The sequence below is a fragment of the Cyrtonyx montezumae genome, unplaced genomic scaffold, assembly GCF_038088225.1.
Source record: "Cyrtonyx montezumae isolate F1298 unplaced genomic scaffold, pur_monq_1.0 scaffold_7, whole genome shotgun sequence".
Classification (NCBI taxonomy): domain Eukaryota; kingdom Metazoa; phylum Chordata; class Aves; order Galliformes; family Odontophoridae; genus Cyrtonyx; species Cyrtonyx montezumae.
Genome location: NW_027072078.1, coordinates 5,411,588 through 5,439,144, shown reverse-complemented (window position 1 = coordinate 5,439,144; position 27,557 = coordinate 5,411,588). Strand labels below are relative to the sequence as shown.

The following is a 27,557-nucleotide window of genomic DNA, read 5'->3' as shown; positions in this document are numbered from 1 at the left end:
AGAACACCGCAGATTGATTTCATGGGATTATCTAATCCATTCCTGTATCCCAGGATGCACCTATCCATCAGCTTTGTTTTCTGCAGGAGCTAATTGTTCTCCTGGCACGTGTAAGTGCCAGGCAGAAAAAGGAAGTATTTTCATTGCCACCGGTCAGGGGCACCCAAGTCCTTGCAGTTAACTTGGTCAAAAGCTCTGCTGACTGCCCTTCATCTCAGCACCCTCCAGACCTGCTCCTCACCGCTGAGCAGTTTTATCAGCTGTGAACCCCTACCGCTGGCAGGCAGGAAGCAGCCCCTTCCCACAGCCCATGGGAAAGGTGAGGCTTCCACAGCTCCAACCTGCACAGCAAGAAGGCTCGGCAAGAAGGTTCTGGAAGCCTAATGAATCCAAAATTATGACCGGTTTTGAATACCCAGAAACAAGCCTGCTGTTTTCTACTTAGCGTTTTCAAGCAGTGTGTTAAAATTAACGTTCAGTATCTCTGAGCTACAAGATTGCTATGGATATTTGCATCTGAAAATATTCAAGGCAAAGGCTTTCCTTACACTTTAAGACCTTGATCTGGAAAAAAAAAACCTGAACAAGTGTACTAATTTAACCATGGTAATAGCCTAATTACATCCAACAGAATACCGATGTGTTTGAAGTTTACCATGCATTTAATAAGCTTTTACAGTACAAAAGCTCAGTCGTAACTCTACTTGAATCAGGCTGTCCCAGTTTAAATCTGCTGCACACCAGAATCCAGCTCCTGCTATTCTTCGGACAAGACCACATGCTCCTATGGAGCCTGAAGTAGATGAAAGTGCCAAGCTCATGCTGAACTTCCAAAATTAAACAGAATCTGGCGTGGTAAGAGGAACCACTGCAGGTGAGCACTTTCTTCTACAGCTGTATTTGAATATTGTTCATATAAACTAACCTCTGCTTTGAGAGCCGGAAAATAAAACAAGAATAGAAGGAGTATTTTATTCTCACTGCACAAGACTCGTGAGGTTCTAACAATCCCCCGTTCACCCAGCTGAGAACCAATCCTGCTGAAAATGCTCTGAATCAGAGCTCTTACCTAGAGCCTTATACAACGCAAGGAGTCATTTGCTTCATACAAATTAATGCGAGAAGTAGAATAAAGATACAATTTTACTGTTATTTCCCTGTTATTAAATTATTCCATTGTTCTTTCAGTGGCTGCTTCTCAATCATTATTTAAATGGCATTGATTAACTATTTGAATTAACTTAAGTAGATTTTGTTGTTGTTTAATGTTTTAATGAGTTTTAGCTTCTTTCGTAGAAAAGGTTCGTACATTTTCTGGTTGGACAATCAGCTCACGAACACAGAAAATATTGAAGACAAAGAGCTCCATGAGACACGAGAAAAGTAACAGGTGATATTCATTTCCCAGTCCACAATTTCAACGTGCTGTTTGACTTTTTGCAAGTCACTTTGCCACATAACTTCTGGTTCAAATGTCAGACCCCATGAGAGCTTTCGGCACTGATGCTACAAGCCCATAGATGCACACTGTGTGTATTAACACCGATTGCTCACAACTACCGCACAAAACAAATTCTATGGTGTTCAAGATGTCCAAAAAGGTTCCTTTAAGATCATAGCACTGCAAACCTGCAATTAAGGATCAGTGGAGTGAGGTACCAAACAGCAACTGTCCCACCTGCAGCTCCAGTAGGTAAGATCCTCAGATATTTATTGTTTGTAGCATAGAAGCTCTCCACATATATATTCCATGTATATGCTCATAAAACAGATTTTTATGTCCATCACAACACGTTTACTTTATTTGATCTGGAAATACAACTGTAGTCTACAAAACGTAAAAGAAATAAAGATAACAGACAGCCTGAACAACAGATGGCATTTTCCAAATACGTGAGTGTAATCGATATCTGAACTTCACGGAGTTTTAATAAAACTAACAAAGGCCTAGAATTTAAATACATATACACACGCTGATGTAAATACACAAAGCAGCTTAGCTTAGTTTTAAAAACATAAGAGTATGTGGTAGCTGATAGTAATGGTGTAAATGAATGTCCAACAGCTATTTAGACAGACCTGAACCTGTGTTGTGTGCTAAGGGCCAGCATGCGTTCCCTGTGCTCATGCCACAGCTGACTTGGAGCCATGAAGCTCCTGCACAGCAGAAACACAGAGCTGCTCCATCTCCCATCTCCACAAGGCCCACCTCACTGAGCTCAAAGCTGAACAGACCCTGGCAGCACAGGTTTCACAGCCTGAGAACATTCATGCCTGTCACCCTTGGAGCAGGGATCACTAAGCATCTTCTACCTCTGCAGTCTCCTGCGTACCTGCAGTCCAACGTGCAGTCCAAGAGCACACAGACGCATACAGAGTTGAGAGAGTTGTTACTGTTGCACAAAAGAAAGGATTTCTGTGACCAGTGAAACTCTAGCCCTTTAATCAAGTACTTAACAGGAAAGTTTTCATCCTACCCACTTACCATCAGCATCAACCAGGCTGACTGGAGGCTGGAATTACAGCAGCCACTCACGACCTACTTAAGCACGTAATAGGACATTGCTTCTGATCACCAATGGAGAAAAAGTATTTGTCCAATTAAAAGCCTTCCACAGCCAGTTCTCCACCCCTACAAACCTTGATGAAGCAGGCACACGAGGGGAGTACCCAGAGATGAAATAGCAGATTCTCAGTCTCTAGACACGTCCCAGCTATTCAGAAGACCAAATGAAGCAGCATTGTTTCTGCCAACCAGACAGAACTCATACACACGACTAGCACAACTTCTTCCTAGGTTTTGCAAATCTGTGGCTGTGACTCCAAATAGTTATTCTCCCACCTAAGTGTTAATACTTGTCGAGATTATCAACTGCCAAACAGCACTTTGGAAAGGAAAGCTAGTGCCATCTGACCTCTGTAACATAAGGCATAAAGAAGCATGCATTAAGAATATTAACATTTTAGGAGATCCTCAGATGAGAGATATACCAAAGGGAAAGGTGTATGTAACTGCTTCCACTAAGAAGAGTAGGGAAAAGCTTTTAAGTCACTGAGTATGAACCTTGAAATAAATGGCCAATCAGTACCACATTCATTGACTGAAACACCAAGGAATAAGCATTATTACACAGAAACACGGAAGAAGCCCTAGAATATTACCTTTGGCACATTTTGCTGACCCCCATCATAAAGTTCTGATTTTCTGGCTTAAAAATTGCCTGCAACAAAGGACAGGCAGCGATCTGTTCACACACACCAACAAAATCAACAAAATCCTTTCTAAAGGGATGTCACGCTCCAATATAAAGGAGGGAGACAAGGTTCTTTATATGTATACCCGATGGTGAGATTATGACACAACAGGTCAAATGTTAGCCCACCCAGTTTATTACAAATACTAGTTGCTTAGGGATATGGGGAAGGGAAGGTGGGTGATAGAAAAGAGATGAAAAGCAGGGAGACTTGGCAGAAAGCAAGATATCATCACCACCGTGGATCCAGCGAGGTTTGTAGTAGGTCCGTTGATCTCAGAAACTTGTCTGGTCACCACGGGGGATGGGAGATGGCAACAAGCAGGCCAAGGGGTCCGTCCTAAGTCTCTTCAGGAGTTCTCCTCAAAGATTTTTTCTTTGGGAGTTCTTCTCCAAAGTTATTTTCTGAAAGTTCTCCCCCCAAAATCCTTAGTTCAGTGAAGGCCTTTTATCCCTCATTTCTCAGGTGTTTTTTCCTTTTCTCTTTGTTTGTGTGACATGTCTGACCCAACAGATAAGCCAGCAGCCGATGTCGCCTTCGTTGCCATGCAGGAGCATAGTTGTCTTTTCTGTGGTGGTCAGCTTCTCCGAGCCTACCCAGGCACCGTAACACACATCTAGATAACCAGCAGTTATCACTCAGAGTTTTGTCACCAGAAAAGGCCTCACAAAGCAAGCTTTGAGACAAAAGAAAAGGAAAACAGTTTCTGTCTTTCACAAGGGCTGAAATTACATGAAGTACTTCAGCAGCAGATTAGCTATCATTATGAGATTACACCTATTTGAAGAATGCTTCAGATGGCAGGAACTGCCATGGGAGAAAATAAAGCCTTATTCAAGAACCCAGATACCACCAATTTCTTTTAATAAAACTCCTACATTTTCCAAAGAAATCTATGCATTTAGATGCTATTCTTCCCCATACATTGAGCCTCCTTCACATCAATTCATAATTCCTATTTATTTTCCTGGTAAGGAGCAATGGATTATAATTGAGTAAATGTGCCCTTCGTGCACTGAACAGTTATTCAGGCCCATTACAGAGCACTCATACTGAAAAACTGTGCCATCAGATAGTGAGATCCACAGTAGATACAGATAACTTCATTTTTCCCCCCCATCATCTCACTCAAAGCTCATTCACAACTAGTTTTTCTCATTTAATAAAATTGTTTTTCATAGTAATCTATTTTCCTTGGATTGCCTAAATACACCCTTTGCTTCATTCCTCTTCACGCCTTTCTCTTTGCTCCTTGCGTCTTCTCTTGACTGACAGCACTGGGTCTTTTCCTCCTCCTATTTCTTACCTTCGCCCCTTGCTCCCTTGTTTCCATCTCCACAAAACTTCAATTACCTGTGCTCAGTAGGCATTGCAACTATAAAAGATTTAGGAAAACAATCTGACTGTGAATAAGGCAATAGAAACACTGCAATTTCCCCCTTTTTACCTAAAAGAAGCTACCCGATCTCCTCCAGTGGAAAAGGTGAGGATGACCTTCTCCATGCTTCCTGCCTCCATGGTGAAGTTGTACTTCTGTCACCCCCTCCCCAAGGCTTAGCAGCAGGATGTTGGTTGGCTCTTGCACCCTTGGCCAACACAAGGACAAGGAGATCTCAAAGTCATTAACAGGAAATCTCTGTTCACTTTTTTCTTTTCTTTTAAACCCTTCCCTCTTTTCCAACCAAAGCAGAAAGCACAGAGCTTTGTGCTTCATGTTCCCTGCCTGGTGAGCAGGGGCTCCTAGCTCTTTCTTCCCATTACCTCGTGGGAGCTTTGAACCAAAACTTTTTAAAGCTTTACATTAAATGTGTGAAACAGAACACTGTCAAAGGACAGCCAGTAAGAATCACCTGCAGGGACAAACACACAGGAAGAAGTGCGTCTCATGTCCTCTTTTGGAGAGCGGGGCAGAAATGAACAGATCCAGGTGAATCCCAGACCCCTCCAGAGCAGGACAATAGGTAAAAACACTATGGACCATCCTACCCAGAAACCTCACGAGGTCTAGTTTGGCAGACAGGCTAATGTTAAACCATTTAAAAACAGAAAATCTAGATTCAATCTTACCAGGCTGTTTTGGTGATACAAAAGCACCTACGCTGTTAAGTATTTAAATGCAGTAGTAAGAGGGGAAAAAAAAAATAAAACAACAACTCAACTTCGTTAGTTGACTACGACCAGCATCTTCCTACTAGCTGCCAAACTCAATCAGAACACATGGAGTCTCGTTTGTTTCTGGAAGATGGGGTCAGAGCTCCTGAAGAGGAGCAAGGCTAATAAACATGCCAACTTCTGCACAGAGGCAATTCTACGGTGCACGAGCAAAGGCTGCTTTCAGGTTCTCCTCAGCTTAGGACGGAGAAGGGATTTTGAGAAAACATGGGTGAGGAGCACAGGTAAACACAGACCAAATACTTGAAAGCAAAATGGGAAAATGTGCTCAAGTCAGAGCTACTCCAAAATAATTCTGGCTTTCAGATTTAGACATCATTGGAAGAAAGCTGGTGTTACCGTTAGGACTTGTAGAGATGCATTCTGCTTTGTATTAGCAAAGATTTTCATCTTTGTAAGGCTGAAAGCATGTCTACAGTAAAAGCACCTAAATAAACCTCCGAAATGACCTAACATTTGACTTTCCATTAGAAGCTGTCTCAATTCTACTTCAGCGTCTCTGAACTGCTCATTTGAGCTACCTAACCATGCCACGTTGTAACTCAGCAGTATGTGTACCTACTTGATATCAGAACTCATCCAAACGCAAATAAATCTTGACGCTTGCACGTATCCCATTTATTTCACAGCGAGGGACTTTGTTATACTGTTAACAGAGCAGACATTCAGAACTTTCCCTTTCTAACCCAGTGAAAACTTCACCAGTTACACTGCTTCCTGCCTACAGAAGCAGCTCTCCAACTTAAGGGCTTAAGTGGCAAAGCCATAACCAGTGCTGTCTTTTTTCCCCCACGAGCATCTATTCTGTCTTAGCGTAAAGCAAGGTTGAGTTAAATCTCTTTCTGGAGCGTTTTCAAAGCCTATGCAATACATTTTTATGAAGTTTGAGTCTCCTCAAATATATTTTGGTAACTAATGTTTTCACCAAAACATAAACATCCGAACTCTTTCTTATATCAAGGAAAATACTTAGAAAACACAATTGAAACAGGATCAATTACGAATTGCAAGATGAAACACAGTCCCTAAGTTAAACCAGAGCATTCTTAGCCTTGCAAAATGTATCGTGACTGAAATTGTTCTGTAGAGGGAAGGCGAGGCTTCATGCAATTATTTAAAGTGTACTGAGTATTGCTACAGCAGGTCTTGGGTTGGCAGCTGTGACAGTGAGATATTACACACACACTGCCATCTCAGAGATGCTACAAATATTTGTTTAAAATTCCAAGAATACACTTCCTCATAGAAAAATAGGCAGAACTCACAGCACATAAAATTGTTGTAAGATTTACAACATGAAAGCAGGAACTTTACACTTGAAATCATCCCAAAACCTGCCTCAGATTCTCTCGTAGTAGTTACTATTTTTATGACTTGGCTCAGCCTTGCTTTAATCTCTTTATTTAGGAAGAAACTGCAAGCTTGCCAACTCCAGCAAATGTTAAGTACTTCAGTAAATTCCCATCAATATAGGGCATGCATTCGAGGGAATGGGAAGACGGGCAGCAAGCCCTGCTCCATCTCCTGCAAAAGGGATTTGGGAACAAGAGAGAGAAGGCAGCGCGGCGACACCTCCTGCAGCATGATGGGGACAGAACAGCGCCCAGCCCATGGCAGTGCCTGGCCTCGCGTGGGCAGAAGGGCACGCGCTGGGCCAAGATGCCCCTCTTTGCCTGCCTAAGTTCAGGGAGCAGCAGCACGGCAAGCCAGCACAACCCGTGGGAGGCGAGAGATGCTAAGGCAGCAACGCAGCGTGCCTGCACAGCGACAGGGCTGATCTGCTGTGCAGCCATTCCTGAGTTACCTAGCCAAGTGCTCTTAACTGATCGATCCCTTCCAAGTCCAGACTTTTATTTTTTAAATAAGTCAGCAACCGACCAGCTAGCACAAATTTCTAGCATTTCCAAAGTGAACAAATGAAGCTTTACACCCGAATAGCCCGTACCCCGAGTAAACAAGTTTCTGCTTCACTTTTCGAGTGGGATCCCCCTCTCTATCCCCTACGCCCAGGGCAATGCAAACCGCCTGGTAACCAGCACCTTGTCCCCAGCATCAGATACACACTGGCTGCGTTCCTGGACGGCTTCAGTGCTCGCACGGGGGCTTTAGGCTGTCACCACGCGGGCAGCTCGCAGAGCCCTGCCCACCCCGGGATGCTCATCCCCGACCCTCCCCGCGGGGCTCCCAGCCGCCTGCCGAGGCACCGCGCCGAGCCCGGAGTGCAGAACCTCCGCGAGTCCCAGCGTGGGAGGCGATGGATAGAGGCACTGAGCCCCGACGGCCCCGTCAGGGCTGTGCCCTATCCCCGGTACAGCAAGACACTTCAGTACACCACTTATAGATATATCTATCGATGATAATAATAACGAAAGCGAACGGCCAGGACTCCAGCTCCCAGCACCGGCGCCAATGCATACGCAGCAGTTTCCACCGCGCCCGAGCCTCCGCTGCGAGGGGCAGGGGATCGCGGGGTGGGGGAGGCAGGAGGAGAAGCCATTACCAGAGTTTTGTCCCCGTTCTTGCTGAGGGGGCCTCGGAAAACTCCCTTGATGTTGCGAAAGTGCCCGTTGCTGAGGTGCGCCGAGCTGATGACAATGTAGTAGCACTCCATGGGGCCGGGGCTCCCCGGGCGATGGGGGCCCGCTCGGGAGCCCCGCGGCATGCGCGGCCCCGCGGCTCACAGCCGGCACGGCGGCGGCTGGCAGGGGAGGAGGAGGAGGCGGCGGGGGAGGACGAAAAGGAGGAGGAGGAGGAGCGGCATCGCCGCGGCTTCGCCGGCGCCGTGTGAGCCGCCGCCCGCGGCGGGCATAGCGCTGTTATAGCGGGCGGCCGTGCCGGTCCGCTGCGCCGAGCCAATGGCAGGGAGCCACCGGGCCGGCGGCGGGCAGGGGGGGACATCGGGCACACGCCGCCTCCACCGCCCCCCCGGGCCCGCAGGTAAAGGGGAGGGACGGGGGGCGGCCGGGAAAAGCCCTCGGCCCGCCCCGCCGGCCCCCTCCCTTCTTTTTTTTTCCTCTTTTCTGTATTGGGCGGGGCCGGTATCTGCGCGATCTGGGGGGCGGGGAGGGACGCTCAAGGCCCCCTCCGTCTCTCCTCATCTCCTCCCGCCGTCCCCCACCCCCTGCCTTTCTGCACCCGCTGCGGCGCCGCTTTTTTTTTTTCTCTCTCTCTCTCTCTACATCCACGTTATCATTTTTGCTAAGCCGGGTTCACCCGCCGTTTCACCCCGCGGCATCCCACGCCCCGCGAGGGTACCCCAGCGGGTGCCCCAGGCTCACGGGCGCACCGGAGCTTACTCGCGCTGCCCCAGCGGGCGCCCGGCCTGGGAAAGGAGGACGATGCGGGCGGGTCGCTGCCCGCTCTGCCCCCCACGCCCCTGCGAACAAAGGAGGGGAGGAGGCAGGAGGTGCGGCGGCAGGCGCTGCCCGTGCCGCGCCCCACGCTCCCTGCTCGGGGTAAGCCCTTCTTGCAGCAGCGCTCGCTGCCAGCGCCAGACTTCGTCACAATATAAAACACGGGTGTATGAAAGATGCTCTAGTCCTTTTTTCCCCCCTTAGAGAACCACGATTTGCAGCCTTAGCACACAAGGCACTGCACATCCTGAGCCAGCTCGCTCCTAGCCCATGTCCCCTTTATTGCGCATAGCTAAAAATCAAGAACCAGGGGGAGGAATTCCAATGCTAAAAGAGAAAACAAGTATAGAAGCATACTGTAACCTCCAAAGGCAACCCCTAGTCCTCATTTACTGCTGGCAACAGAATATCGTGAGCCTATCCATCCCATTCTCAAAAATAACATAAATGAGAGGTGAATGGGGACAGACCCCTTTCCCCATCAGAATTTGGGCAGTTTGTATCCTTGGTACAGGAAGTAACAATTTATGGGAGGTGCCTCACTGTGATAACCCTCTGCTATCTGTTCTGCTTCCCATCCTACAGAGAACAGCACAATGTGACAGCTGTCATTCACCCTTCCGAGGCTGCAGTGCTTTGGAAGGAATCCTGGAAATGGCAGTGCCAAGAGCAGTAACTTCCTACAGCTTAGGGACAGGTGAGGTGCCACAGTTTGCTGCTGACTGTTATAGCCCAAAAAAGAGGACGAAAAATGTGCATACATAACAGCATACCATTGTTCTGTCTGCACATTTGTGTACAGCTGAATATAGTCAGGTTTATTACAGCATAAACACAAAGTCACTACCGTAAATGTTTGCTGTGTCTAACACCACTGCACCTCACTCCCTGATTTCAATCGCAGGCAGTCCCACAGGTGGAAATATTGCCATAAGTAGACCCCTACATGTGTGTACCAGGATGCTGGAAGCCACTGTGTTGGCTTTCCTGGTGGGGCTTCTGGTGGTGCAGGCAATGGAACAGCTACCAACTGGAAGGTTTGCTGGGAAGCTCCTCTGGGCAGCGAGATTTCCATGAACATCCCAAGGTTGGGTTTGGATAAAGGAAGCAGAGACAGAGAAATAATGAAAAATGGACAAAAAACTATTGCCACTTAGTTTCTCTGGAGCAGGGCCTAAAATACATTGCGGGCACCACCTTCCCATGTATCATGTTCCCATTATGCAGCCTCCTTGCAGACAGCCTCCTCCGTGCAGTCACTGCTGCAAAGAATCAGAACATTTTTCTCTGAAATACTTATGCTGCCCACTTCATTATACATTGCTGGCATTTAATTGCCTTCCAAAAGCATAGGTTTGCATGGTCAGGGCTGGCTGCTTTCAGCCGATGCTGCTTGTGCACGCTTGCTAAGAGCGTAAGACCACAGGAAATGAGAACAGGTACTAAATAGCACCTAATAAGTAAAATCTATGTCTCCTACTTTTTCTGGTTGGCCACTCTTCTCTTTTTGACTGCTCCTCTGACTCTTTGCTATCCCCGGTTTTCTTTATGCATCCTTCAGAAGTCCCTTTCCTGCACTCTTTCTGCCTTTTTTCTTTTGCTGTGATCACACATGCTCAGGTGCTTTCTTTCCAAAACTTCTATTTCCTTCTTAATAAATGGCTATTTCATAACTCCGAGTCTATAGCTCTATATATCTCTAGCCTTACCTATCTCCACCTCTTACTCTGCCTGTGACAATTATAATAGTATTCTGCAGTTCAATACTTCGTAGAATTCATCATTCAAGAAATAGGCACAGCATAATTCAGAGAAAAATACTCCATGGTATCAACAATCACCTTTTGTTTCACAACCTCCAAAGCATGTCACAGAGCACGTATTACCCATTGTATATATTCCGAGAAATCACTCATCTCACTGCTGAAACATATCCATCAAGGATGGGAAGAAGTGTCTGTGCAGAAAGACACAAGACACTCAGTTCAGCTCCCACAGCAATTCTCATTGAATTCATTGCAATTCAGATTGTTTTAAGAATCTCTCCCTCACGGTACTCTGCTGTCAAAGATGCACCTCTACACCATTTTCTTTAATCATCTCCTCTACTTTCAGTCTCCTCCTAGTGCTCTCTTTCATTTCTTTATTTTTCCCACTTAACCATCCCACATAACTTGCCCCTGATCTTTAGATGCCTGCCATCCTTCCAGTAAGTGGAAGGAAAAATGGGAGCATCCTGTTCACTTCTTAAAAGCCATTATGGTGAAACATAATCATAGAATCATTAAGGTTGGGAAAGATCTCTGTGATTACCACGTCCAACCCCAACCCATCACCACCACACCTGCTAAACTGTGTGCCCCAGCACCACATCCGCACGGCTCACGAACAGCTCCCTGTTCCAATACCTCATCGCTTTTTCTAAGAAATTTTTCCTAAAAATCCAACCTGAACCTCCCCGGCACAATTTAAGGCCATTACTTCACATCTTATCGAATACATTTTACTGGTGCAATATACATTACGTGCTACTTTACAAATGCAGTCATTCATAAGCTTGAGAAAAAAGAAAAGGAAGCCGAGGCACTCCTGTAGCCTCATTGCTCAGTACATCCCACACCGCAACGCAGCTGCTTCCCATCCCAGGCACAGAGAATTGCTTTGGGCTAATAAAAAGGCAGCAGTGTTTTGGAGCCCTGCGAGGTTTCAGGCTACACCCTCAAGCCCTCCACAGTCACAGCAAGAGAACTGATAAAGCTTGAACTATATAATTTTTCTGCTTGATCTTGAAAGCAGGCACAGAGATGTATTAAGTGTTGTGCTGTTCTATGCAAGTAGAACATTTTTGTTCTTTGCTCTGCTGCGTCAGCAGTGCACCCTGCACCCCACCCAGTCTCTCCCAGCCCCCAGAAGAATAAAATTGGTTATAGCCTGTAGCTTACCAACTGGATGCCCTGGCACACCTCTCAAATGGTGCCTTAAGCAGTGAGAATGCTGCAAGCATTGCTGCTTCACCCCCTGCTTTCAGCCTGCAGGGAAAGAGGCATTCTAGCTACAAGGTGACACTATCAGAGAACTGATATGCCATTCACTGTGCTAAACAACACTGCACAGCCCCTGAAACAAACCCTCCACCATGCACATATGAAGCACAGTAAACACCAGCAAGTGGTAAGTCCTGGGACCAGTACTGGACAGACATGGAAAACCCTCCTCAGATCCAGCCCCATAATAACTCAATGCAACAGAGCAAGGAACAATAAAGACAGCACTGCAAAATTCCATTAAACAGTATGTCTCTCCCTTTAGAAAGGAAACAAACTCACTAAGACCAGAGAACGGGCACATTTCCTCCTTCAACAGATAAAATTCCCCCAAATCCAGCAAATTAAGTACATATCCTGCCCAACATTAAAACCAATAGAGCATTAATTCCACAGAGCGAGACCCAAGGAGATTCAAAGCAGCCCGCCAGCATCTCCTATATTTCTGAAATGGAAGATAACTAATGAGCACCAGGTCTAATTGCTTTACACTTAATTTTAACCAGTTACAAACTTGATCTGTTAAATGCATGTAACACTTCAAAGATACTTATGAGGCAAAAGGTTTCAATACAAAATAAATTAAGCATCAAGAGAAAATCCAGTAAGGAAAAGCAAATGAATGAATAAATAAGCAAATTGTACATTTGGAGATCTAGAATAGCAGGTAGTTTGTAGCTATTTATCAGACTACTTTCCATCCACAAGACTTCTTCCTAGAGTTAAAAGGGTCTGAAGAAATCGATCACGAGTCTTGCACGGCCAATAGAAAACAACCTCTGCTGAGCTTTGCTTCATCTGCATCAGCAGCATGAAGTGCCACCAGGCACCCCGAAGTTCATGCCAGGACGTGGTATTGCATCCAAGCTTCTCCACTGGGTGGTGGTAATGAGATCAAGAAGTTGTGAACTGGAAAAGCACTTGGAACAGAACCAGTACTCCTTCAGGTATTCATTCATTCATCTCTAGATACATATTTGTGTATGAATGTGTACATGTGTACATGCATAATGCTGGCAAAGCATATGTTCATTAGCCTTTATGCCTCACTAAAGGAAGGATGAACAAGATAGTTTCTAAAATTTTTTCAGAGTATGGAAGAAGAATATTAAAGCATTTTTTCTTGAATGACTGGTACACTAATTCCATAATTAAACACCTTTTGCTTCTTTAGTATTCAGTGCACTACCATAATCTTCTCAACATAAAAGCTGAGTAGAGCTGGAGTGATGCTGTGACACTGATAATAGGTCAGAAAGTAAACTATATTATTCCTGAATGAGCCAATATAAATTAGAGACCCACCAGGAAAATAACAGTGGTTAATATTTTAATAAATTTCGCTGAGTTCAATGTATGACATACTATTACGGCTTCCTTTAGCTCGTGGTCCGTAATAGTCAGAAAAAAATGAAAATTAAAATTTGAAGTGATGTGTTTATTTCCCTAACACTACACAATTCAGAAATCTAATTTTCAGAAGGAGAACGTTTGGCACCATCTGAAAATCAAAACCCTCTACAGTATTTATGGTTACAACCTCCCAGTTTAAGACACCATAAATCAAACCAGACATTAATTGGTTCGCTTTCACAGGGTGCTTGTTCTAACAATACCAAAACACAGCAGAATATCAAGTACATGCTCAGGGGATATACTTTTAACACTGTACAATATGACATATTGCTGCATACAATTTAGATGGCACCCCTTTACACAGCAGCTCATACACAGAGCAGGTAATATAATATTGTATTAAACAACGCTTAATCCAAGAGCTTGTCTTAAAACCCTCAACAATGATGAAGTTCATTAGGATAATTAAGTCAGGCACATCTTCACTCTGTGGCTCCCAGGCACTAGAGCACACAACGTGTTTTGTCAGTAACACTGCAAGGCTTCCTTGAGAATACAAAGCAAGGATTGGAAAGCAGCCGGAGCATTATGTCTACCCTTGCTTACTGTTCAGTGCCCAAGCTTCATCTCATGTCATCTGAAGGGACTTGTATAGCTATTTTCCCTTATTTCCTGAACAGCTTTAGAAGGCAGTAGGACCCCTTGCTGGAATATACATAAGCTACGTCCGCAACAGCAACTTAGAAAGCCCACAGTTTTTACCATCTGTGATTGAAATACAGGTAGATACACACAGTGCTCTAATGTTCTTGAAGTACTCATTAGGGTCCTCCTGAGTGGTGCTTAACACTACAAGCTTCCTGTGGGAAAGGCCCTGTTTACTCATTAGAATAATTATATAATTTTTCCTTAGTAACTAATGACTTACCAATCTGTCTGCTGTGGACGAAGATTCTAATTGCAAATAGGCACACTAAAAATACCATCAAAAGGATTTATTCCACCTCAAAACATTACTAACTTATGTACTTAATTAAGAATAGCTGTATCAAAATAGCCTTGAAGCATACTATAGGTTACTAGCCTGAAAACTTGACTCTAAGGAACAAAGCTAATATTGTTCTAAAAATAGAGAGGATCTCCAAAGCCCTGTGTATCACTTCTGGCATTCTGACAATTAAGAAATATTTATGTAATTCATTTAATTAAGGAAAAACTTGCTCATTAGCTCAAGCTATAGAAATCACGCTGCGTTTTCACCAAATGTACATTTTCGTGGGTATCTCATGTAAAAAAACGTAACCAGAAGAGAATGCAGAACATTCTCCAAAATTCATACATCATCTCCAAATTCCCTTTGTTCACTTCCCAGAGCAGAAAACTCTTATAGAAGACTTTTATGTCCACACGAGCAAAAGCATAATCTACTTGCAGGCAGATTATATTTAAAGATCATCTCTTAAAGACGTGAATTGGTGGATATTAGTCTCCATGACATTCTCCACATTACTCTCAGAGAGCAAAATAGGGCTTAATTTCACAATAACATCAGAAAGGTTGAAAAATCAAAGTTGTAACAAATTAACTGAGAGAAGACTGAGAAATACAGTAATATTCAGGAAACACCACTGGAAGATGAAACTGAACATGAATGAGCAGGGCACGCATCAACCTTACTCCTAACATGCCTAGGGTGGGCACTGCACTGCGCAGTGCAGTCAGACAGCACAGCCTGGTGCCTACCTCTGGGGATGTGATGAGCCGCACTTCAGATTATCAGTTATCAATTCTGACTTTCAGCTATCAACCACTTTTGATACTTTATCTATCTCCTGGACTTTATACTCACACCATTAGTACCATTTGTATTAATTTATTAGAAAACAGCCAATTTTCATGCAATATTTCAATCGTATTTTGGATATATCAAAGCATCTGAAGGCAAGCAGTGATTTAAATGAGTTTTGGACGAAGCACTTTCTGACCTCCTGAAAACAACAGCAAAAATCCAACTCCAGTGGGTCAGAATTGGTTCATAAAGATGAAAAACCATATGTCTTTCTGGCCTTTAAATTGCTCTTCCACAGAGCGATAAGAGACATCATATAGGACCTTATCAGGATTTAATTTCCTAACTGAAATGAGAAAGAAAGGTGCAAAATCCCCCTTATGGGAACTAACATTAGATTGCAGTACGTGATGAAAATATCTTAAGAATGGGTGTATACCTCTGAAGATAAAATCCCATCTCATGTTCCTGAGGATGCTTTCTATACACAAATCCATGTAAAAATAGCATACTTCTGGCTTGCTGTACTTCACTGTCTTCTTAAGGAAGTTTCTTTTTTTTGTTTGTTTGGGTTTGTTTTTTTTTTGCTAAATCTGCTCAGAGGAGCTGTATCTTTTTAGTGCTTCTATAATGATACATCATAAAATGCTGTTAGTGTGAGATTTATGAATGAAACTTGTCAGTGCACACATAGTAAAGCAATATCATTGATAAGCTTCTTCGTAATGTAGTTCTTCACTGTAGTCTACTTGTCTTGCAATAGAGACCCTTTATGATATACCATCCCATATGAAATATCTGCATTGTTTGTATTTTGTACATGCATTTTTTCCTGTCTCATTCAGCACATCTTTGCTGACTCTCATATTCCAAATATAACTAAAAAACCTCTCTGGAATTTTATTACAATTGTAAGCTTCACTGCTACAAGGTGATTTCTCTATCAATTCAGATTTCAAAAGGTTTCTCTGTGAGTAATGTTGCCCTTTTAATTAAGAAAATGAGTCAACTTCAACCACAAAATTTAAACTTTTCTTCTTACAAGGTATTTACCGTAAGGCCAAAGAAAAGATATCTACAAACGATACATGGATTTTCAGCATCCACACAAGTCCTCTGGGAATAATGGTGATGAGCAGCAATCTGAATTTAAGTACTTCCTCTGCTGCGTAATGGGCAGCATTTTAAGATGAGTGGTTGTAGGAAATGAGGGCTGCATCCCTCAGCTTCATCATTTTCCCCGTTTTGCAGATTTTGCAGTTTCACCTCCTACAGCTTGTATGTTTTTAATGATGAGATTTAAAGCTAAAATAATTATTACAGCAGTCAGGATGGAAATACTATTCTAACTGACGGATGTGGCATTCCCATTTTAAAGCACTACTACCACCATTAAAAAGAATAGTTCGTGCTAGTTTGCTGTTTGTTTTTTTTAGCAAAACAGAAATATAAGAAAAGGACAGTAAAAAAGCATTTCTAGTACATGTTCATCCGTTAGCTTCCTGAAAACATCTCAGAAGGTGTGAGGTTTTTTTCTCCCCTCTCCACATTGACTGGATGCTGAAGCAGATAGGATTTCCCACATTTCTCTACAGCATGCTTTCCACGTCAGCCTGCTCTGTGAATCTGCAAAGCACAGTACGCATCCTGGTAGAGTGCCAGGTCTGCTTGGGAAGCCAGACTTGCAGCTAGCTCTTTATGCCACAATAAAGATCATCCGGCCTTAGGAAAACACACAACAGACTCTACCACTATATATGTTTTGGCATGAAAAAGCTTCAGCTCCAAAAATTTCCACAAAGCACAATCTTTGCTTGGACACACTTCAAGCCCCACCATCTCATTGTGATCCCTTAATAGAAACTCCCTATACAAATCAACAAATACTTAAGTTTTACAGATATATCACCCTAAGGAACTTTTTAGTTAAACAGAAATGGCATAGCTGCCTAATGTGCACAAGGAAGATACTAGGAAAGCAGTTTGTTGGGGTAAGACAGCTACAATTAATTTTTCATTTAATTTTTTCTTAAATTTAACATGCGTTTGAAGATCATCCTCATTGAGCATACACATGGTGCCAGGCCTACACACTATTTGATTTCCATAAGGTGTGTGGGAGGCTTTAAAAAAAAAAACAACACAATTTTGTATATATATCTTTTTTAACATGTTAAATTATCATCATCAGACAGAGAGGAAATTAAACACTCCGAATGCGTTAGAATCCTCAGTCTTCTTGTCTTCTGTTATGAACTACAAACTACTGCTAAAACTCATCCATTTTTGGAATGTGGACAACCTTGATCGCATCAGATGAAGACAAAACAAAAATAGAGCTTTGCAAAAGGCTGAAGGCTGAATTCCGGTGCTGAAGAACAGCGCGTGAATCTCTGCACTGCCTCAGCACATGTAGCTCACCGCACTAACACTGCGGCAAACTCAATTCCAAACAGCCAGAACGGGGGTCAGACTGGAGAAGGGGACAATCTGATCAAACCTGGACTATATTTAGCTGAGATCTGTTTTTTTCCTGGCAGATGATAAGGAGGATTGTAAGCTCTTGGGAAAGGTTTGGTGGATATCTATCTATAATAGAGTGGCTTGGGTTAGAGGGGACCTTAAAGATCATCCAGCCCCAACCCCCTGCCACGGGCAGGATCACTAACAACCAGATCAGGCTGCCCAGGGCCCTGTCCAACCTGGCCTTGAATGCCTCCAGAGAAGGAGCATCCATAAATATACAGGGAGCCAGCAAGTATGTTCTGCACAGACTTCAAGCAATGCAAAATTCGCATCGCCTGCAATTCTCTAGAAGCTGCTGCACAACCCACCAGCTGAGCCTAGAGATCAAGCACTCCAGGATGTGGCTGCTATCTTCAATTCTGACATCAGTATGTGTGCTCCTGCACCCACTCATGGCACGCACCGATGAGGTGAGCATGGAGGTGCCCCATGGCATTACAATAAAGCATGACATTGCAAAGTCAGTACCACAGTGAGGTAGAGATCAACAAGGCCATTTTCCCTGCTCCAGAGTTAAGACAGACCCATTTCCACCTGCCACAAGCTTGGTCCTGCCAGAACACCAGGTCTGCTGGGACCGCTGCAGCCTAGCAGATAGGATGTGCATGCATACTCTGGATTAATTCAATAGCCAATTGAAAAAAAAAAAACCATCCTGAATGTCAGGTGATTCTGGCTGTAGCCATAAATATCTGCAAGTTGTGTGATTATTTAATGCTTTCCTCTGTCCGTAAGCCTCTTAAACAGCAGCACATTCTCCAGAGATCACTGGCTTACTGTGTACCAAAGGAAATTAAACAACAGTTAAATTATGGTAAATACATTTCATTTCCCCAAGGAATGCCTAGGTGAAAGTGCTTCATTTCAAATAGAAGCTAAATTAAAAATAATAAAAAAATTATTTAACCCCTAGCATGAATTGCAAGGTTTGTGCAAGAGCATATCTTCACAACCACTGCAGTATCTAGAGAATGTTATTATTCCTAAATTTTAAGTTCATTTCCAAATCTTATCCTCTAGCAACCATTTTTCATTCAGTAGGCATGCATTTTACACAGTTCTTTAAATAATAAAATTAAGGACTACAATAAGCACTAGACAGCATTTATCGACATCTACCTGTATCCTACATTTACCACACAGAACTCAGCATCAGAAAGGATCATTCCATTCAAACTGGGAAAGCACTTAGCGCTCAGGCTTCTTTTAGCACTTCAGGCTTCTTTTTTCCGATTTAACTTCACAATAATTTTGATACTGTTCCTGGATATGTGTTTAGCTTTTTTTTGTATCATATGAAGTCTAATATGAACCAGTTTTCTCACTGCCCTCTTAAAGCTTATACAGCATGCTGAGTATCACACAAGGAATACTCTTGCCCTTGCTAGATTTCCCTTCTCCACATTGCCATTTAAAGATCTATAAAGATGCTGAGGACACAAATTTACAAAGAGTTCCCTCATCCATAAACATATTCCAGGGAGAAACATTTCTGAAGACTACGAGACCACCAATGCACAGCATTTAGCCAGTCACTCCTGAAACTTTGAAAAGGAGTTTACTGGGGCTGAGATACATAAATGCAAATCGACTGATAACAAACAAGAGAGTGATGAGCTGAATGGCTTTGCTAACTGCTTTAAAATTGAGAGCTTGCCTAAGAACAAGGATACGTACTTTACCGACAGAGCTTGGGACATCAGAAAGCAATTAAATGTCTTGGAATTTCTATTTAACTGGCACTCAGTACCAGCTACTGACCAATAATAACATCTAACTAAAAAGCAAGTAGTGTCACTGCCATACAAGAAGTATGACTATGCAAAAATTAGGAAACACTGCTGTGTGAAGGCAGCAAAGTACCCAGTTCAGCTATTTAGGGATGCTTTTGAGCTTGCAGCCCACAGCAACAACAAAACCACTCCCCATATTTTCAGAAATGTGCTACTTGGCACTAACATCACTGTAGACTCACACTTCACTAAGGACTACAGTTTGAGTAATGTGACATCCCTCCTTCTCAGCACCAAGAAACAAGTCTTGCTACACACCAACTTAACCACAGACTGGCAGATACGTGGCTCCAGCAGGGTATCCAGAGCCCTTGCTTCTCTCTAACACAAGCAATAGGAAAAATTCAGTTCCAGCAGCCAAAATGCATGAAAGTACTGCAGATGCTATTTAATCTCCTGCCATTCAGATACTCTTGTAGGCCACAGGCAACATGTTTGTGTTGTTTTTTTTAGGGTCTGCACTGAGATACTGCAAGACAGTAAGATATCTGCTTCTCGAGCACATGGTCACACATTTGTTGGAGTTAAGCAGCACTACAGCCAACGTTTCTATAAGAAGAATGCTTTCATTACTCAGTTTCTATGCCGATATATGAACGTAGGTTGCTTCAAGGTAATGCCTCCTATTTATTTCCATGGCAATTACGACAGACACAAAGAGCACAGTAACACTCACTGATAGAGCAAATTCTCAGCTACAAAGCACCACTATTCAACATAGTCACCACCACTACCTATGCATTTTTGCCAGCAATGAACAGAAGCCAGCATGCTGCACTTGCAAAAATCTGCACGAGTGGATGTGATCCTCTGCTTCAGTTACTGACAATTGCTTTATCAGCCTGAACAAATTTAAGTCAGAATGCACCAAAATCCAGATTGTACAGTGGGTACTGTGTGACAGCCCAACTAAGACTGACCATGTGCTCCACAGTCTTCAAACTGACTATCATGTTGCAAGAGAAAGGTTGTCTCCTTCTCTGGCCTGACCCTGGAAGGAGAAGACTTCAGCATAAGTCAGCACTGAGATGTAGAGGTGATGTTTTGCCAGATTTCAGGAAATCCAGAAAGATCACTGCCTTCCTTATCCCAAAAGGCAGCACACATCACTTCTACCTGCTGAGGGCTGTCTTGAACTTAGCCTTTGAAGGTAAATTCACAGGTTACCACTCCACAGACTATCATTTTGACTTCAGGTCACAGTGATGGTCTCATCGCCAGTAATGATGTGATCTAGGAAATCGTCACCTTCAGCCTTGTTGATTCAATTAGTTAACTGTGTCCTGACAAACATGCATTCTGTTTCAGTGTGAGCATTTGTAGGTCCCACCTTGTGCAAACTTTGTGTTATTTCAACAACGCCACCACGGTTTCCAACTCACTGATGCTGATATTCAGATCTGTACACAGTTCCCTGGTCACTAGCCATCAACTCACATTAACAAGCTGATAGACACACCTTCCACTTTGTGATACAACAGCTGAACATGGCCAAATGGAACATGGCTAGTCTTTCATGTCATTGTTGCCACTGTTGAGATGTACTACCCACTGCCTCACTGCACTTACATCTGCTGGTTGATCTCTATAAATAATGATCAGCAAGTACTGATGAACAGTGTGCACAATTTTTTCCCACAAGAGGAATTCAAGGACACACCTTTGCCTCACACGCACTTTCAGGTCAAACACCATTCTGTCAGTCTGCTCTTCTGTTGCCATCTTTTGCACAGCAACAAAGCCTAACACAATATTGGAAAGGTTTAGCCCCGATTGCCATACCACTAACATTCACCTCTGCCATCAGGGGCCAACCGCATAAAACAGCATACACTACTTCCAGAGCTCCTTTGGAATGTGTATTTATATATACATAGGTACACACACACACACAATAGATGCACGTATAGGTACGTATTCAATAACTTTCAACCCTCCGAAAGAATACATAAAATATTTCTATAATGTATAATCAGACTACAGTAAATAATTTCATAAAGTTGTGAGTATCATACTAACAAAGTCATAGACAGAAGCGGAAAACCTCAGCATTTTGTACCACATAAAAGATCTGAAATAATTCAAGGGCTCCCACACGTCTAGGAAGGCAAAGGGCAAAGCAGAGTGAGGGTAGTTCTGCTGCTCACAGAACATCCTGCTCAGATTGGTAATTCCCCATTATGTTCCTCCTCACAATCAATTTTTACAAGCTGGAATAAAATAACATCACGCAGGTTAGAGTAACACTTCAAAAAGAAAAAAAAACAACTAATCTTCAAATGCAATCAATAAAATGAGTCAAATAACTTGGATCTTCATCCTGAAGAGCAGGAGCAGCTCTCCAGGAACTACATGCTTAAAGAAAAGCAGCTACTACTGGCAAAAACACATTAGTGACTGACAGAAGCTAATGCAGCACCAACCTCAGTCCCACAAGGTTCAGGGGTAATTGTCCTGGGTGACAGAGGAACTGTCTTTACGTATTATTGAAAATACTATATTAAATATTATTATGAAAAGACAAAGAACAAGCAAATAGGTTACAAATGTGTCTGAAAAGTAACTTAAAGGGAAGAGTTAACTCTGTTTCTCTTCCTTTCACCTTGTCTGCCATAAACAGCCTGATCTCGTACAGCATCTGAATAAACCATTTCTAGCAGCCATGACACTTGTGGTTTTTTTTTCCAGTTACTTCAATGGAAAACCTCAATTATCACAAGGCTGTTTTCCTCTAAAATTAAACTGATCTGCTAGTCAATATACAGACATAGTAGCAAGCTACTATGTGCACAGACCATGGCATCAGCCTGACATTTTCTGTGGTCCACTTTCATTTTGTAAACGATAGTAGCTCTCTGTCACGGTAGGGTTAAATAAGCAAAACCCATCCACGATCATCTCCTGATGTCTAAGTATAGGAAGCTCAATGAAAGTAAATAGTCAGGCTTAACGGAGAATGAATGGAGATGTCCCAGAGGACGTCTGAACATCACACTGTGTTCCCAGTTCTCAGCATTACTGCAATCATCATCACTGCAATTACAGAGTTATAAATGTGTTAAAACACGCTTGTTTTTAAATACATCACTTTTTTAAATACAAAGAAACAAAGGTAAATGTTAAAAAGAACCATCTTTCCAGATACCTAAGACACACAATGCTAATGCAAAAAAAGGTTTTCTTTTCCCATTATGTCTTGTTTGTATAATATCTCTCTCTGCTCTACCATACAATTTCCCAATCACACAGCATCTGCGCTTCATCCCTAACTGGCCTACACATTGCAAAAGAGATTGCAAAAGGATGCTTATAAGCAGGGGATACTTAGAAATAGAAAAGAAATAGCTGAAGGGACAGAAGTAAAGTTTCTGCCCCAATTTCACATACGCTACTTAAAATCACTACTGAGTAGAAAAAAAAAAAAGCTGAAAATGCAATCTGGTGGGGAAAAAAAAAAGAGAAAATGGGGTTTAAATGAGTTTTGTTTGATGCGTATCCAGGTGAACACTTAAAAAAAAGAAGCCATAAAAGAAAGAAGTTTTTCCGGGCAACTCATTTTCACATCTGCTTTCATTCTTTTCTAGTAATTTCATAGAAAAAAAAACATCCGCATCCAGAATGAATAATCAAGAGATAAAAATAGGTTATGGAACCAAACAAGACACTTCTCTGTGCAAGAAATAAGGCTACAGAAGAGCTGCAGGAGCACTCAAATCAATCAAGTCTCAAATTCATACCTGGAAGCCTGAAACTCAAATCTTTCTGCTTGTTTCAGCACAAAAGAAACCAGTGAGAATATGAAGATCTCATAAGACAGACTTCAGATACTGCACACGAGCAGGGAATTGTGAATGTTTCTGAAACATTTGGCACGTGGCAAGCTGCTGTATGATTCTACATAAAGCAAAGACTGCTGTATGGTACTTTAGATGAGCAAATGCTTTTATTTTATTTTTTCCTTCCTTTTCTAGTGAGACAGATTCAGCCTAAACATGTCCACTTGTGGTATTAACAGCTAAGCTCTTCCTCGGCTGACAGACAGGTGAATCTGTGTGAAACTCACTTTTCTCCTTGCAGGATTACACTTCAGTGTAGTTATAATTCAACTCTATTTTCTTTAACCCATCATGGCTATCTTTGATAAAACAGGAACCCTCTTTGACATTCAACAGAGTAACAGTCAGTTATAAGATACAAAGTGAGGTTTTAGAAAATTATCACTTGGTACCATCTTGAAGCTGTAACCATTTCCTCTTCCCATTGGACCTTAGATGGCCAAATTTCCATTTGGCACAAAGAGAGGATTTTAGGCCAAGAAGTTGATTGAGAGAAAATCCACAGAGGGAGTTTCCCTCCTGCTGGTAGCAATCTGAGAGTTGCTTTTGGCAAAAGGACTGAAGCACAAATCTGACGCCTATTGCCACGAAACATGCTACATTACGCAGGACACCCTTCTTTATTTTTCTACTATTCTCTGCCCAGAATAGACAAATAACAGCTCCTAAAAAACCCTTATTTCATCTTTGCCTCCTGCAATGCTCTGGTATCTCCTGGGAGTGCAATCCTCTGCGAAGCACTCCAAGATTCAGCCCAAACGGGAAATACGCAGTTGTTTGTTTTTTTCCTCTCCAGAAATGATCGATAGCTTCTATCTTTTATTTGCATCAAAAGCACACATACTATATTTCACACTGAACATAACAGTTCTTCCTTTTGCTCAGCAAATGGATTATAACAAATCAGCTGTGCACCCTTACAGCCAGTAGAGGTAAGTGCGTTTTCTCTCCAATTCATTGTGCCATGAAAGGACAACCTGTTCTTTTGCCTCACTAATCTTGGAAATAAAGCAGCATCAACTGCTTTGAAACGAACAGTAACAGCACTCATTTTCCCCCAAGCAAATATAACTTGTGTATTGCTAATAACTTGTTCCCTTTTTTTTTTTAATCCTATTCTCATCTCTCAGCATAAGAGGATCTGAGATCAGAGACAGATAAACTAGGAGGGAAAAATATCCATTCTCCACTGGGAGGTAAGGAGATAGCAAGAAGGCGTTAGGGAGCTGAAAGCACAACAAATCAAACTATACTTAGGAAAAAAAAAAACAAAACAAAAAAACCAGCAACTCTTCTCAGATCAAACTCTCTCCACTCCAAGGGATTTTTCTCTCACACAGGCCCAATCACAACCTCTTAAGAAGCCAAGAAGCCCTTTCTTCTATTTCTGTGCCCACTTACAGCGGAAAGGCACAAAACATGGAATCACAGAATAGCAGCCATCAGCCCACGGCATCCCATCCTGGAGCCCTTCGCACACCTCCAGAATAAGTGGAAGCTTTTAGAGCTGTATTATACCTCGGCTGTTAGTGGAATAAAACTGTAAGAGACAGTGCCAACATAGGCACTCCCTCCTTTTTCTGCTCAGTTACCCTTACAAAGGTTTGTCTTCACACATTCTCAATTGGATGAGGCAAGCTGGTGACCCTCAGAGCCACAGGTGGCCAAGTACACCTTGGCAAGCTGCAGAGAGAAGGATTTGGTCACAGCACTAAGACACAACAGCTCAAAGCACAGCACTGGGATGATTCATGCTGAGGAAGAAATGAATTTGCTGGTGACTCACAGGATAGCAAGTTTGGAGCTTAAGCTCTGTGTTCAGTCCTTAGCCCAAGATCCTTTAAATAATCTTTTAATATGAAGTTCAGTTCACATACCAGGCCAGCAGAGCTCCTTCTGCTAAAACTAATTGGAAATGGATTGAGAAAAGCCACTCGCATTAATCAGTCTGAATGGCAAAAAAGAAAATAAGCTGAAAAAAGCCATTAAGTGTATCTTCCTAGAGCACATCAGAAAGCCTGCTAACCAAGCCACAACAATGCAGCAAACATCCTGACTTGGGCTCCATGGAAAAGCAAGCCTCCAAGCAGCACAGACCCACACCCCTGACCTTCCTCTTGTCCTCCCTGTAGGACTGCCAAGCGGCTTCTAAAATTGGCCAAATTTTAATGATAGAGCACCAGCAGATGGACAGCGAGGTTGTAATTAGGGGTACTCTCCGACAGACTGGTGAGAAGCAGGATCAGACAGCAGGGTGATGGACAGGCCAGTTTCAAGTCCCTTCACCGAGTCCTCTATCCCATACAAGCTCCTAGAGGAGCAAAAGCCCTCATCTCCACATAGCCAGAGCATGTCTCCAGGAGCAGCCCACATTCCTGAAGACTGTTTGACATTTGTTTTGATGTATTATTTGGAAAAGCAGACTGCAGCGATGGTCTGGGCAGTCCTCAGCAGCCTAAACAAGTGACTGCTCTGAGACAACTCACGAGCTGCCAGCTCAGATGCTCCACAAGTCTGGGAGGAGACAGCTGCTGCCATTTTAAAGTCTTCCATAAATGAGGCTTGTAATTAAATCCAGGAAGAAAATGAGGAATAATGCAAAAAATGAAAAAATGCAAAACATTTTTGGGAAAGCAATTTATAATAAAAGTGGAGCTACTGTAAATTTGAAGTCTCAGGGTAGGTTAAAACTGCAGCTAGATGTCATCTGAGACAACGTGGAAAAAAAGCCTTTGACCAAAGATGCACATTACAAAATTTTTTGGACTGACTTCATATTTACCAATGTTAAATGCTCAGTAAAATATGCCACCAATGAATCTCTTGGAAGCATTTTATTGCCAGTAAAGCTGAGCTATAAGACCACAGTTTAAACTGATATATTAAATTAAATATCTTGGGAATGTAAATTTCGTAGCAAAAGAAAAGAAACGTTAATAACCACAGGCTTCAAATTTTTCAAACCAATATCCCCGTGGCTACTTTGTTAGCCCCAACCACAAACAATCAACTGCACATATGTGCTTAGGATATGAGTGAAAAAGAGACTAACGAAAGGTTTGCTATTTTTTTAATTCACAGAACACCAAAAAATACAAGTGCCCCTGCAGCCAAGAAAATGCACGTTATACAGCCGGAGCCCCCTCCGCATCCATTAGAGCAGACATACCCCAGGAAAGGTTACTCAGAGGTTAGGAACTAATCATTTCTATTAGATTTCTAAGCTAGAGAAGATAACCATCTATCTGGAATTGTCTAGGAACAGTGTAATCTCACATGACGCAAGCGTACAAGCTAGACAATGCCGCTCCTCCAGCTTTAAGATGCTAAATTACTTGAACCTCTTGCCCTTTTGTTATTTCCACTGACGAGTCCTTTTTCTGTGCCTATAGATAATAAAACTAGCAAGCAACTCAATGCATTGCTCAACTCTCTTCATACATACATTTTATAGGACTATAAAACTCACAAGAACATTAAGAAATATTAGAAAAATAATAGTAATAATGACTTACTAATAAACATTTTTCAGAATTTGTCCTTCGGCCTAGGATTTCCATTTCTTCCAGTTATATTGCCTAAATGACTTCCAAGTGGCCAGCGACCTTTTTCCTGAGTCAGTGAGAAGTCTTTTGATCTTCTGTCTGATAATCAAATTAATTTTCTCTTTCCCACATTACCATAAACCCATTTCCCTAGAGACTCAAACATAATTGCTTTATGCTGTAAACTCAAGATATTTCAGCAACAAAACAGTTAGGTCAGTTCACTGTCTGGGCTTGGAAGTGTTTATCTACTTAATTTTAGCACTTCGGTAGATATCTGTATCTGAAATACTTAATTGCAACACTTACTCCTTGTTTCTGGATGTCCATTCACATCTCTATATACAGAATAATTTCTTGGTCCAGTGAAAGCAGGTTTTGATTTTATTAAAGAAAGATAGCACACTAAAAGTAGATAAAATTCATTTAGATCTTCAAAGATTTTTTAAGAAATGGAGACAAGGAAAATAGTGTGCCTGCTCTGTCTTAAATGCCATGGGAATAGCCTTCCACAAATCCTAGCTGAAGAGACAAACCCACATCTAATTTGGGGAAAAAAAGAGCAGAAACTGTAGAGAATAAATTGCACACAGACAAAGTCCTCCTTTTATGGAAGGAAAGGGGAGGGGAAAAAAAAGATAGAATTTCCATTTATGCTGCCCTGCACATTGAGGAACTCCAGTAAATAAAAAGGTACCTGGACACACCAGAAATTAAGATTAGGCTTTTTTCAAGTCCAGGAATTTGCCACCAGTACATGCAGAGGTGTTCAAAGTCATGTTAAATAAGGTGCTGTGCACCCTGATCTAGTGGGCAGTAACACTGCCCATGGCAGGAGGTTGGAGCTAGCATGATCTTTAAGGTCCTTCCCAATCCAGGACAGATTAT

The 27,557-nt window shown here is 42.5% G+C and overlaps 1 protein-coding gene across 1 annotated transcript in view; it reads right to left on the bottom strand.

Moving 5' to 3' along the window:
• ZNF804A (zinc finger protein 804A) overlaps window positions 1-8,089 on the bottom strand; it is a 137,059-nt gene extending 128,970 nt beyond the window's left edge. The window contains exon 1 of the mRNA XM_065751278.1: window positions 7,928-8,089. Coding sequence (XP_065607350.1) covers window positions 7,928-8,089 — 162 coding nt within the window. The remainder of the gene's footprint in view (window positions 1-7,927) is intronic.
• Between the last annotated feature and the right edge of the window lie 19,468 nt (window positions 8,090-27,557).